Genomic DNA, 14450 nt, shown 5'->3' with positions numbered 1-14450 from the left:
GTTCAAATAACAGCTATAAGGTTGCCACCAAGTTATTGTATGCAAGGAAAAACTATTGTTGAAATACTTTATCCTCCCAACTCTGACTGTGTACCATTGAAGTGCTGGTAGCTAAAATCGTCCCCCAGTGAGTCACTCAAATGCAATTACTTTAACATTACCTTGGGGTCAGACAATTTACCGGAGATCAATTTCACCCATTTACTACCAAGACTACGTGTGCAGGAGGAGACAATGGCAATACCACGGTCCTCCATGAGCTGAGTTGGCTGGAGACGGAGTGGATTTCCATCCCCTGGGGTTGATAGTAATCCACACAGAGACCCAACCATGCAAGGCTATAGTGTTTCTCAGGGATGCTTTGTTATCTACTGTCCGTCCTCAGCTCTCTCATTAATATAATAACTAAGAAAATTCAGCTGAATGCTTGTTGACAAATTTCTTGTGCGATTAAGGATTCAAGTATATTCTGACAGTGAATTCTGTGTGGCCTTTGCTGAGCACCTCAGACCTAATGTGTTGAATGTCAGTGAGTAATAGGAGTAGCAGGGGGGGATCATGGGGAGGGCGCTGCCTCTTGGCCTTGGATCTGCATATGTCTAGTGTCAGGCTAACCTTCAGCTGGGGGTACCAAAAAAAGCCAGAGTGACTGTGAGATTCCTATGGAAGTGGCTAGTCTGTTGACAACTTCCCCACACTAAGAGATGACGCTACAGAGAAGCTCAAGTTTGACAGACAGGAGGATGATGCACTGATTCAGGCTGAGTAGTGGCGGCAGAGAGAGAGCAATAAACAACCAACAGATGAACACAGACAGACACCAAACCCTGGGATGATCAAGGGAAAAAAGGGAAGCTCAGCGTTTAGAAAACCTCTGAAGCAACACAGCAAAATACCCTTCCCCCAGGCTCTGTTGAGGGAGTGGTCATGCTATGACCATGCAAGAGAACCCCCTGCATGGATTAGAACATACTGTACAAATGGACAAGGCTCATTGTATGACACAGACTATACATATAAAAGTAAGGACAGATTAGCTACATGTTATGTGCGAGCCACGATACAAAAACATTCTTCAATGTTAATAAATATTTTTTTAAAAACGAAAGTGAGACTATGAATATGTCTGTTGTAAATTGTCATATAGCAAAAAAAAAGGCTAGTGATTTTCTCCCTCTTTTTGCTGATCTAGAAAAAGTATTTACTGATTTGAGCAGCTCTATCTGTTAGGCATAGGCAACATAAACACACAGTCGAGTCCAGCCAATCACATAACATAGGCTATGTAGAATAGGTAGATTGTTTGTCTTGCTAAACCTACCTTGTGTTTTTCACTATGTTTGTCCTACATAATTTTGTTTACCACTGAGTGTGTTTAGTTAGATCTAGCTAGACCCATTCTCTGTAAAGTCTTCTGAGACATGCTTGTGATAAAGGGCTATATAAATAAACTTGACTTGACATAAAGACATTTAAGACTGTTTCCTCTCAAGGTTTAATTGGTAAAGAAAAATCCTTGGAGTATCCCAGACAGTATTTCAGGAGACTGGATATACAGTGCTGTTCTGAAACGATCACCACAGTCCTGACAGTGCTCAGTTATAAGGAACTGATGTTTGTCTGTGAAAGACAGAGGTGGGGAAAGTATAACTTCCCCAAAGATGCACTTCTGTCAGGCATGCCTTTGTCTAGAGGCTTGCTTGAGTATGACATTTAATTGATCTCGACCTTGATGCCATATGACTTAACCAGGGGCTTTTGTCAGTATCAGAGGGTTAGGAAGTAAGCAAAAGACACAACTATCCGCCCCTGTCTCCTTCTCTTAGCCCTGCCACTGTGGGTAAAAGCAATCTACTGACAAACTTGCATTGTGGTCTGGACAGCTAGAATGAACTGTTCCAAATCTGTACCAGCTGTGTCAGGAGAGGCACACTGGGGTCTGGTGGACCAGCATGGGCACTTTGAATGGCATGGATTGAGCAGTTTTCAATTTGCCAAGCTTGCTATTGTTAGCATGGTTGTGTGTTGTTTCTGTGTTGTCTTGTTGGCTTTGGCAGCTTGTGATTATGATTATGATGATGATCAAGCTATTCATTTTTGGTTGTTAGCTGGCATTTGGTCTGGTGTCAAATATAATGAAAATGATGTCCAAGTTCATTAGGCTTGGCAGAATAACCTTGTTGTACTTGGCTGTTCACATGACCACAGTGACTGATCATGCATTTGAAAATTCGTTCCACTATAATTTCAGCAGTGTCTCTGACATTTGCTACTGTGTTTGCTAATGTTGCTTATGTTAGAGCCGGGAGCATAATGAAATTAAGATCACTGTTATGTTACCCAATCAAGACTTCAGGCTAGGGCTGCACGATATTGGAAAAAACTGACATTGCAATATTTTTTTTTTCTGCGATATATATTGCGATATGAAAAAATACAGGAATTTTCACCAAATGACTTGAATACATGCTTGAATAGCTCTATCAAGCCTTGCCCCTTTAAGAAGGTGGCCTTGTGGGTAACCTGCGCGGGTGACGTAGTAGGAAGTGAGTGTGTTTTTAGCCGCAGCCAGAGTGAGTTGCAGGATGCTAAGTGAGTAAAGTTACCATAGTTAGCGGGAAAAGAGCTTAGAACGTCACCGAGAGGCCGTGCATTACGTTCGCTGCTGTACCGAAATAAAGTGCCAGTTCTCCACTGCAGAGTTGGTCCGGACTCTTAGTAAAAAGCTTGTTACCAGCTACGAGCCAGGCTAAGCTAAAATAGGCTAGCACAACACCAGAGGCTTCCCAACTACGGTTCAGAGCCGCGAAAGCTGGAAAGGTAACATACGCTACTCTTACAACAAACCCTTAAATCGGAGTAAATTATTATAATTACAGACTTCTCTGACATCGCACGTCCTGCGATTTGACTATTGCGCATGCGCACATCGCGATGACGATGCTGAAACGATATATCGTGCAGCCCTACTTCAGGCTATGCTTATACTTGTCATTTTAATGCAATTTGCATCACTCAATCATGCCATGATGCACAGCGTGAATGATGGGCAAAATTCAGATTTTGTTCCCACTGCCATTGGATGTTCAAAACTAGACTGGGCAGTGGTCAGGATTGTGTTGTTTTCCAGAATTCAACACAAGTCTGGACACATCCAGCCACAATGTGCTTATGAGTTATGCAAAGAGATGGAGAGGAAGAGCTGGATAAAAAATATGGACCAATGTATATACATACAGCTATGGGAGACACATAATAGACATTTACAAACCAAGTTTATACGCAGAGTGATGTGATCTCACAACACCCAACCTTTGATCAGATCGGACCTTTGAATTAGGGCTGCAGCTATCGATTATTTTAGTAATCGAGTATTCTACCGATTATTCCATCGATTAATCGAGTAATCGGATAAGAAATACTTTTGCTTTATTAAAGAGCAATAGTAAATATACAAAAGAGAAAAGGTGTCCGCACAAAGCTGTCCATACGGCACTGTGATTTACTGAAAACGAGGTGAAATAATAATTATTATTGATATTTATTACTAGGCCTAAATATCATACAAGTTCATAAGACTGGCTAATGTACATTTATTTACTATGTTGAAGGGTTGCCCTACACCTGCTGACCCTACTCACTGCAATCAAACTAAACTGAATATACCTGCTGTATTGGACTGGTGCATTTTAGGCTCCAATTGCTACTTACACCACCTGATATTTTGCTTTCTGGGGTATTTTATGCATCACTGTGAGGGGAGTAGGTGTGTGTGTGTGTGTGTGTGTGTGTGTGTGTGTGTGTGTGTGTGTGTGTGAGACTATCATAATAATAACATGAATGAAGCTCAGGCTTTCACAAATTGACTGCAGCATTTTATTTTCTGTGGTTATTTTCTTGAGCAAAACTTAGCTAATTTAGGGACATCATAACTAGCCACCATATTGATTTACGTTCTTAACTAGCCATTACATATAGCCATAATTAACGTGCATTCTTTACTAGCCTTCATCTCATCCCGTTTTAATATTAAGTGCTGACTCCGCCCACCCGGCCAGTTTCGGCGTACGCCGGTAGCAATTACAAGTGGACCATATCCTACAGTCCCTGCTCTCAGCGGAGGGAGGGAGCTACGCTGTGTGTGGGAAGCGCTGTGACCGTCAGACCTCTCTGGATTAGACAAGCAAGTAGAGAAAACCAGCATCAGCCGAACCAATTTATTGCCAAATGCTTTGGGATTCAACACATTAACATTGCTTCCCATGGTCAAAAAAAGTCGGCAGATTTGTCGCTAGTCGCTTTTGAGAAATAAAGTCGCCAGGGGGGTCTGAAAAGTCGCTAAGTCTAGCGACAAAGTCGCCAAGTTGGCAACACTGGATCCGAAACTTTGGACACTTTCTGTCGTTTTCTCTGGCCTGTCTCTTCTCTTCGCCCCTCGCTATTTTCTCTCTCTTTCTCCAGCGCGTTGTGCAACAGTAATAATCATCCGTGCGAAACACTGAGTGTGTATATAGTTATATGGATTAAACGAAGCTTCGATGCAAAGAATTTGCATCGATGATTTTTAGTAATCGAGTTACTCGAGTTTCTCGAGGAATCGTTTCAGCCCTACTTTGAATGATAAGTCCTCAAAAACTGCATCTATATGACAAAGTGAAGTATAATCGCAGCCTGTCCTGAAGCTTGTTTTATGTGCTTGTTTAATTTATGTGTAAAAGGTGTACAAGCAACTGCTTGACTAGACCCACACTAACACTTGCATGTAACCAAACAGGCATCACAGGCCTATGTAATATAAACTACATACTGCAAATAGTTTGCAGTTCTTGCTGCTAACATTTGAAGAGTCATCACAACAATTTCACAATGTTGTGGTAAGGAGAATATTTTTCATGTAGCGTCTTTAACTGTAAACTGAGTTTACTTGGGGAAGGGACATTATGAACTAAATAAAGATAAAAATAAAAATAAAGGCTTACCTTTGTTGATGATATAAACTAAAATCAATGTCAGAGTCTGCCTGCAAAAAAGTAAAACAGAGACATGAGCCATCATGTAGCCTAACTACAAAAAATGTTGTAAATAACTGAACATATATATTGTTACATTACGAGGTATAAAAATGTATAAATTTAATCTAAATGACTATTATTACCTTTCCTAGTTCTGTAATAGTGTAAATGTTAATATCCCTTATGAGAAATGGGACTGTTTTAGATGATAATGAAAAATTGAAATAAGTAGCCTAATATCTCTTACCTGTAAGAGGCTTCCCTCGCCAAAATGTAGAACTTCTAGAATTGTGTCTGACTGAATGAATGCTGTGAAAATAAGCAAAGACATTATTAATATTAACATCATCATCATTAAATGGCACCTATGTAAAAGGGAAAAACATAAAAACCTAGCCAATACTACTGAATATAACTTTTACAATACAACATATAGAAGCTCTGTAGGTAAAACATAGGTAAACACAATGAAACAGAATATAAAGAGAAATGCAGTGGTTTGCCTGTCAATGAATGGGCTACCGAAGGCTGCTATATTTAAACTGATTTGCCTGGCAAAGCATCTTTCAAAACACTGCAAAAGTCAGAGTGGTGTCAGGACTTATGTTGGGTACTGGCAGCCAATTCTAATTGCCAGCTGTAAATCAGCAAGAAAGTGGTGAAATCACAGGGGACAACTGTATATCAGAATCAGTAGAGAACAATCACTTCTAAAATGCTTTCTGCCCTCAGGGGAAAGTCCCCATAGTGTAAATCACATAGGGATTCTTAACTCTGGGTCCTTACATATTTTCCATTTGAAAATCCCATACTTTTACACCTTAATTTCTTGACTGGATTTGATGATTTGGGTCAGTGTTCACTACAAAACACGCTGATTCTGGCTAAAGGAAATATGCCTATCAACTACAGCATATGACTCTATAAAAAATAAAGATTATTCTTCACAACAACAAACAACAAAACATGCAAGAAGGGGTGAGTTTGCAACTACATAAAATGTGTGTTGTCAACTCTATAGTATACTGGGACTGAACAGCATTTTTTTTTCCTGTTTTCAGGCTTTTTGTGCAGTTCTCAAACTTTTCAAGACTTGGAGAATTATCACATAAATTTTCACCAGACCTACTTAGAATTCTTGTCACTCATAGCTGCACGCAAATATCGTACAATCACACCTATCTTTCCACAAGTTGATAACACATATTTGAATAATTTATACTTAAAAGCATTAGGCTGCATTTCATTCTCTTGGAGCACAAGCTGTGGGTTATGCAATGTGCAGGACGGCATTACCAACAATCAGCTACTATATTTCCTTGCTGCCTGCCATAAATCTGAGATAGCACTACTGTGCTGCAACTTTTCAGCTAAGTTTTGCGAGCAAATACAAACCACTATTCAGTTAGGAAGGGAAGAGGGAAAGCGTCCAGCCTGTAAGCCTAGATCTACTCACAGACGTGGTATAAATAATCAGGACCACAACCTGGAACTGAAACACGAAGTAATACTGGCAAAAGTAACCCCACCCCACACCCCCTTTGAATCTTGTATACTCCATTCACACTGGACTAGTGACCGGGGAAATGCATGGGTTGACTGTCAGTTGTAAAGGGCCGACCTGGGTAAGGTGACCCTATAAAACGAGCCTGGTACAGATCAGGGTTGAGACCTGGTCACACTCTGCTCCACTTGGTGTGAAAGTTCAGTGTTTAACCGATGTCGTTTCCCTGACTGGAGCATCATGTCATCTGCCATTGTGAACACAGGATATAGACTTGTCTGTTATTGATGATGTTACAAGGTGACAGTCCACAGGGATGGACCCAGATCAGTATACCGTAATAGTCCCGGGTTGTATGTGAAAAGGATATTAGCTCCTCAGTGTTCTTCATAATTAGCCTATTATCAAAGGAAAGACTGTTTCAACAAATATAAAGGATGCTTTAGCATTGGCTCTCATTTTACTCACTCATAATATGAATCTACAGGCTTAGAAATCCAAGCATTCAGTTCATTACTCAGCATGTATAATGCTTTCACTATACAGAGAAGCTTTTCACCTGACACGATCTGAAATGCCAAAGCTTGTGCTAGAAGATCAACCTCTGTGGATCCTATTCATGGCAAACTTTGAGCAGGGAAAGCATTACAAATTACAAATCTTCCACTGGAATGATTGGTCTTCACTCAGGCTGGTTATCCAGCACAAGCTTTAGAGTTAATAGTTTAATTTTCAGATTAATACACAGATGGCATTGAAGCAGAGGTGAATAGTGTCTTTGTGATAGGGTGCAGAAAAGTAGTAGACTATGCTCAAAGTGGAATGGGTTGCAGTAGTGTCATGCAATCTAAATTAGCTAACCATTGTAACAGACACAATGATCTGTGAAACATTGTGCTACATGGAAATAAACAAATTTACTGCAAACTCCATGTGTAAAATCAGTAATTGCTAAGCACATGATCACATTAAAAATCAAGACAATATTCTAACAGTAGCCTAGATGTACCTGGGATACCTTTCCATTCAAACCTATACTGATTAGAGGTGACACCTAATGCAACTCATGATTTGAGTGAAAGCCATTGATGAGTCCCAAACCTATACTCTTTAGTTGCATGGTATGTCAAAACAAAAGATGCTTGTGGGTACTGAGTCCTTGATACATTGTCAACATTGGGTAAAGTAATGACAAAGGCTACAATAGAAGAGAGACTGTTTCCAAAACCTTTAGGATCTTTCTGTCCATCATTCTATAATTGGTCCTCAAGCAACTTATATGGTCAAGCAACTTAACAATAATGGTCACATGGTTATATGGCGACCATTTCAAAATATTAAAAAGGGCAGCAGCAAATTAACCTGTGATTCTTTCCATTAAATCACAAGTCACCCTTTCTGTCATTTAGGCCTGTGCTGGGATGTTTCAATAGTTCAACACCACTGGCACTTACTCTGAGTCAGTTTCTGACAGGACTAAGTTTACTATGTTAAGTTTGCAAAGCTTGCACTGTCTATGATAGGACGGTGAGCATAGAAATAAAGATGTGACAACGCAACAGTGAATTAGTTGTCACAGTATTTGCCAAATACACAACGCTGTGTTGTTGTGAGAGGGAAACACTGCGTCCTTGTATTCCCTGGAAGATAAAGACTTGGAACGTAACTAATGTGACTTGTTGGAAGCAATTTAAACAATTCAGGCACGTCTCAAAATTGGCACAGCTGTTCTTGGACGTGAACTATAGCTACACACTCACTACTGGTAAGCTAAGGACAACACAGCCCGTTGTATAGGTGGATCTGACAGCTGACACTTCAGTCATATTCGATTTGGCCCGTTAGGACAGCAGGGTGGACTGATCACTGCCTCGCTGGAACCATGTATCAAACGCTCCTTCAGCCACGTTTACACATAACCGTCATCTGAGCAATTACAAAATACCTTCATCTGACACTAGTACGAGGAAGTAATGTTAGCTTGCCTGCCTGCGCAACAGAGAGACTTATTATTTATGTTGCCAATCTGCCATGTCTTCATTCCAATACATTAAGATCATAGCTAGTGTTAGCTAAGCTAATGCTAACAAGCTACCTTTCCTGTTCCTATTTCTTAAGATAAAATGTCTTGCTAGCTAGCTAACATTAGCCTGCTTAGCTATATATGGTATGGGTGACAACATTTATGAAGCTACCAGTTAGTGTAAGGCCACAGCACTTTCATTTTGGAGAATGATTTGCATCATTCCAAGGCACCAATTCATTCCAGCAATAAAATTACATTAAACAGTAAGCAGAGATAGGTAACGTTACAGCGGAGCAGGGTTAGCAAGGTATTAGCTAGCTAGCAGGCTAACTGTGATAAAGTTGGCCTGTATAGGATAACCTCAACCTACACTTCGGATAGAAATGTCTAAGGTAGTTAGCGCTAGCTAGTGTACGTAGCCAGCTAAGTTACAAACCTTGTTTATTCGCCCGCGACGTGTGAATGAAAGCAATAAATAACATCCTCAGGAATCCGATATATGATGTTTTTGTTCTTGTTGATGGGTGGTGCAAACTCTGAGCTCTTTCTTGACTCGCCATACTGCAGATCTTTGTATTACAATAATAACCGAGCGAGTCTGCGGACATGCCAATATAAACCTCTGCTGACTCTGTCAATCATAGCCTTGAAGAAACTCGAACTCAACTAAGTGAATAGGACGTTGGCCGCTCTTCTTCTTTCTCTTCCGTTTCATTTGGGCGCGTCACAGATTGACACAGCATTATAGTGGTGTATACTGCTACCTACTGTAGCGGAGTGAGTGTACCTTTATCGATTGGTACAAGCTGGTCTTCTGCAGTGTGCAAGGTCTGTAATGTGCTGACCTGCATTGCTTCTAGACACCCAATTGTTAATCGGTAATTTCAAGTTACTAACTTGAAACAATTGACGTTTTGTGTTTTCCTCCACAATTTTTTTTTTTTCTTTGCCTTTTTTCATATGGCACACATTTGATCATTTATTCCCTAAAAACACAAAAAAAAAATAACCACTAGTAGGCCTACTTATTTTGAAGTCACCAATCCCTATCCTACTAGTCACTATAGTTGCTATTGTAATATTAGGCTACTAGTTTTATATAATAGTACTAGATCTAATTAAATAGGTAGTAAGAACTAATTTAATTTTTGCTAGTCACTTTTATGTTCTCACTAGTAAAAAATGAAGCTGCTTTTTAACTGAATTATATGGAGCTACACATTTTACATATCAACCTTTCATCACTCACTGGCCACTATTTTCATTTGTACTAGTCTCTAATCCAATTCTAGGCTACTAGTTGTTATGTATTTGTTGCTACTGACTATTAATCACTATTCAAATTTTTAGGTGTCACTATTCAACTGTTACAAGTTGCTATTAAATAGTGACTGGTATTTTGATAACATCCAGTTTTTATTCGAAAATAACAGCATTACTATTATTACATTTACATTTACTATTATTACTATTTTAAAAGTAGGTCAAAACCTACTTTTAAAATGAAAATGACTAGTCAAAATAGATGTTGATCATACAATTGTGGGTTTACTAGCCATACTAAAAATGTTAATTGTATGAAATACAATAAAAACTAGTCATTATTGAAAAACTAGTCTCTATTATTCAACTATTCAATAGCAACTATAGTACCAATGGAACATTCACTAGTGAAGAGTGTAATAGCAGCTGGTCTTTAAATAATTACTAGTGACAAATGAATAATGTCTAGCAGAATTGGATATGAGACTAGTGCTAATTAAAATAGTGACTGTAGTGAGTAATGAAAAACCTATTAGTAAAAATGTGTTGTTTGCATCTAAATCACATGTTAATATTTAAAAGAGAATAGTTAATATCAGTTACTTAAAACTACTAGCAAGAATTATCAGTCACTAACAAAACTATAATCTATTACATAGCAACTGGTAAAATAACAATAGTGGCTGGTGGCTGGCAGAATAGTGACTAGTAACTATGTATCCGTGGCTATTTTTGTAACTAGTGCCTTTTATAGTAAAAGTCCATCTTGAGACAAAATTCATAGATTAGAGTTTTGGTTCTTTGTTTTGAAACGTACAGTAGCTCATGGTTCTTTCTGGTTTTTGCAGTTGATCATGAGCACAAACAATTGGACTGTCCAAGTTTGGTGGGCTGGTATGAATTCATTGGTTGCTAATGGATGAAGCACTGGCCTCCTAAGCCAGAGAATGGAAATCCAAGTCCCATCTGGTGTGACTGACAGCAGAGTGGCACAGTGCGACTGTGCTTGGCCTGTAGGCCAGGAGGGAATGGATTTAAACCATCTTCTGCTAACTGTGTTACAAGCAAACATTAGCAAGGACCTTTCTGGACCCACATTCAAGTTCCTGTAAAGCAAGCATCCACCCAGCAAAGTGTCCCTGAGCGAGAGTCTGAGGCGCTGCCAGCTCCAGGAACCCTCTGCAGCAAACTGCTTTGAGATTTGATAGCTCTACTCATGGATAGAAAAAAGAAATTAGAGGTTGGGGTTTCAATATTGTTTTTTAGCCTACATGCTGGAACATGTCAAACATTTGGTATATAGAGAGATTGTCTGGGCCACAGTATTTAGATGAAAACTGTTATATGCTGTTGTCTGAATGTTCCCATGAGGGTTTAGTGCCAAAATCGTAACACCAGCTGTGACAGCCCATTTTCTTTCTACCAGCCAGCTCTGCTGGCATGACAGTATCTGAAGAAAACATGAATTTTAATTACAACCCGCCATGTTGTTATTTTGCAGCAGTGTCAGCAAATTATGTGATGAACGACACTACAAACACTCTGCTTTGTGTTGTGCCTAACATGTCTCATAGTTGTTCTTAACCACTGTAAAGCACAGCCTCTCATGGCTTATTGCTTAATTAATATTACAATTAGTTATGAACAGACTTTTAGATTATGTTTGGCTGGAAAAAACCAAAACAGTTTAACTTCCAACTTGCTTTAGTCAACCCAACAGGAGTCTGTGTCCTACCTTGGCCACCCTATGCAAAGTGCTCTGAATCCAATGCATGATACCTTTGAAAGATCATGCCATGGGAAATCACCAGGTTAAACCAGATTTACCTGCCAGTAGTGTCTGGCATAACTTGCACTGATAATACAGTTCAAGTAATGTAGCAGCAGTACCAACTACTAGGCCCTACTTAAATTTGGTTAAATGTAGAGGTTATATCATTCTTGAATTCTTATGACATTAAACATACATCCTACAAATACAATGGGGCTTTGACAGATTACTTCTGGAATTAACAAGAGGCTTTGGAGTAACACTTTGGCAAAAACTGGCAAGAAAAGGGAAGGTGGGCTGAGCTTCCTTTACTGCCATTCACACATAATAGATCTCGATATCTCTGAATAGCTAATCAGAATGGAAAGAGTCCCTGAGGGCAGTAGCATTTTATGGATGTTTTAAGGGGTTAGGTGAAGTGAGATGAAGTGTCCAGTGACACCATTATACTGAAGAAAACATGGGGAAGCTCTAGCAATGATTGTCTGACACTAATTCTCTGTTTACAGGAGTAACACATCCTCTCAGAAAAAGTGATTCTGTGTTAGATTACACTATTTATTATGCAGATTCATTACTTATTCTTCTTTTCAAGCGCAAAGGAGATTCTTTTTCATTACTGACACAGGAGGAATTGGACTGAGAGGAATACAGATAAGGGGAAACACAAGAGAGAAGACTGTAGGGATGTAATCGTAAGCCAGGACAGGGACACAAGGTTCCTGATCCATCATTACACCACCTCCAGCAACACACTTAAGGATCTGCTGACAGCAATTTCTTAAGCTTCCTGCAGAGGGCAGAGATGTAATAAATTCTTGCAAATTCTTCACCATTGACTTATGGGAAGGGAAGTTGAAGAGGTACTATTCTTTTATTTTCAATAACATGGTAGAAAAACACATGTATGTAGTTTTGGTTAGCCTAATTGAAATAAATCAAATATATAGTAATGATCATTTTATTGTGTTGAGGGAAATTATTAGTATTTCTTGTTCATAATTGTCAGAATTTCATCTTTGTCCTGAAGTACAGTAGAGCCAAACTCCAATGAATCTGCAACAAGATTCCAGACAGAATGCGATTAATGCTGACATTGGACACAGTTTACTAAGACCTACTCTATGAGCTGCTATGTAACAACAAGGAGTATAATGTTTTTGAAACTGAGACATACTGTATGTGATATTTCATTTTATAATTACCTCTTCAGTCAGATAGGCTATTGCATTAGCTCATGGAAGAGTTGATAGTCTGTGACATTACTGCTTGCTCTCTCCTTGTACAACACTGAAATCTTTTCATCAAAGAGGTCAACATAAATCTGATTAGAGGTGAGCACTGATGAATATTACATATCAATGTTGGTTGTTCACTAATACAGTACAGATAAATAAAATACACTGACCCTAACCCTAATAATTACACTTAACTATTCTGAAATTGCTGCACACAGTTGACTGTAGCAAATTGGCTAAAAGACTAAATCATCTTAACATTCATTCAGCATTATCCACTATAATGTTATTTGATTTGGACATTTTACTAGATGAAAACTGTCTGTCCAAAGTTTTCTGCACCCATCTCCCTCTCCTCTATACAGACCTGTGATGCAACAGCCAGGCACTGTAAGCATCATTTCTTTGCAAATCAGTTTTGTTCTACCTTAATGCTTGCAAGCTCACTCCTCCTTCCACTCTAATTAGGCCCTTTGTCCATGCTAATTATTGTTTCTCAACACCCTCCCACAGTGCTACAGCTACTTCGGTGTGTGTGCATAAACAATATATTACTATATTTTCACATCAATATTGGTAAACTCAAAGAATATGGATGTTATAATGTATCAATTCACACAATTAAATCTAGTCTCTACTCAAAAGTGCAATCAGTATGTAAAGAGCAGCAACACACACACACACCCACACACACACACACACTTGTGCAATCAACTGATGATTAGGATTGGGAAGAGGTGCTTAAGTGTAATTACGGCACAGGTTGGAATTGCTGTACTATAATTCAATTATAAGCTTCCAATAATTTATTTTCACGATGAAGAACCTAATAAGTTAAATAATTTGGTGAAGTCCCATGAAGAGAGTTGCTTCTTGTGAAATATGACTGCTAACCTTGAACACAACAGACTCATCATTTAAAACAGTAAGGAGGCCAGAGAGGGAATCACAAAGCTCCTGGTCACAGATGAATGGCCAGGTCTCATGCTGGATCTTCTCCTCTGGTGAATCACTGATTTATACAGGAGAGGAGTCAGATCTTGGCATGTATTTGAATTGCGATATCTCTCTGTGATTGTTACTTGCACAATGAATGTGAAATTAGGAAAGTGTTGAGGTCTCTCCATCACTTATGCATCAAAACCCATGCACTAATTTGGCCTTGTACCAAGCTGCTGCCCTTTTGATATGTGCACACACTATTGACCATCTAGCTGCTGTCTTACACATTAATGCGGAACAAGACATTATTGAAGCATTTCTGTAAGTTCTCACATTTAAATGGATCATTAGTCTTTTCAGATAAGATGAAACTTTATTGATTCCTGTGGGCAAATTTGTTTGGAACTGCATTTTTGTACAAACTTGCTGGTTAATCGGCGCTGCCACATTTATGCAGTGACTGGAGAGATTCAGTTTGTATTTTTCCTCGTGTTGGGCATTTTGTGTTTGCAGTCTCTAGAACAGGGGACGCAAATCATCACTTTGTCCTTGAGGTTGTTATAGCAACCCTATTTGAGTGTTTGGCCACGGATAAATTGTCTTCTCTGCTTGGAATAAAACAATGACAAGGTACAAGGAATCATACCAAGCCTCTGATGAACAGGGTACAACTCATCAGGACAAGAGGACTCAC

At 39.1% G+C, this 14450-nt stretch overlaps 1 protein-coding gene across 1 annotated transcript in view; it reads right to left on the bottom strand.

Annotated features, from left to right (window-relative positions):
• tmem131 (transmembrane protein 131) overlaps positions 1 to 9193 on the bottom strand; it is a 28939-nt gene extending 19746 nt beyond the window's left edge. Inside the window, exons 1-3 of the mRNA XM_071923427.2 lie at positions 8979 to 9193; positions 5260 to 5321; positions 4980 to 5020 (exon numbers count right to left, since the gene is read on the bottom strand). Coding sequence (XP_071779528.2) covers positions 4980 to 5020; positions 5260 to 5321; positions 8979 to 9150 — 275 coding nt within the window. The 5' untranslated portion in view covers positions 9151 to 9193. The remainder of the gene's footprint in view (positions 1 to 4979; positions 5021 to 5259; positions 5322 to 8978) is intronic.
• Between the last annotated feature and the right edge of the window lie 5257 nt (positions 9194 to 14450).

Source organism: Centroberyx gerrardi, chromosome 9 (assembly GCF_048128805.1).
Source record: "Centroberyx gerrardi isolate f3 chromosome 9, fCenGer3.hap1.cur.20231027, whole genome shotgun sequence".
In the NCBI taxonomy this organism is placed as follows: Eukaryota; Metazoa; Chordata; class Actinopteri; order Beryciformes; family Berycidae; genus Centroberyx; species Centroberyx gerrardi.
This window is presented reverse-complemented; position numbering and strand designations above follow the sequence as displayed.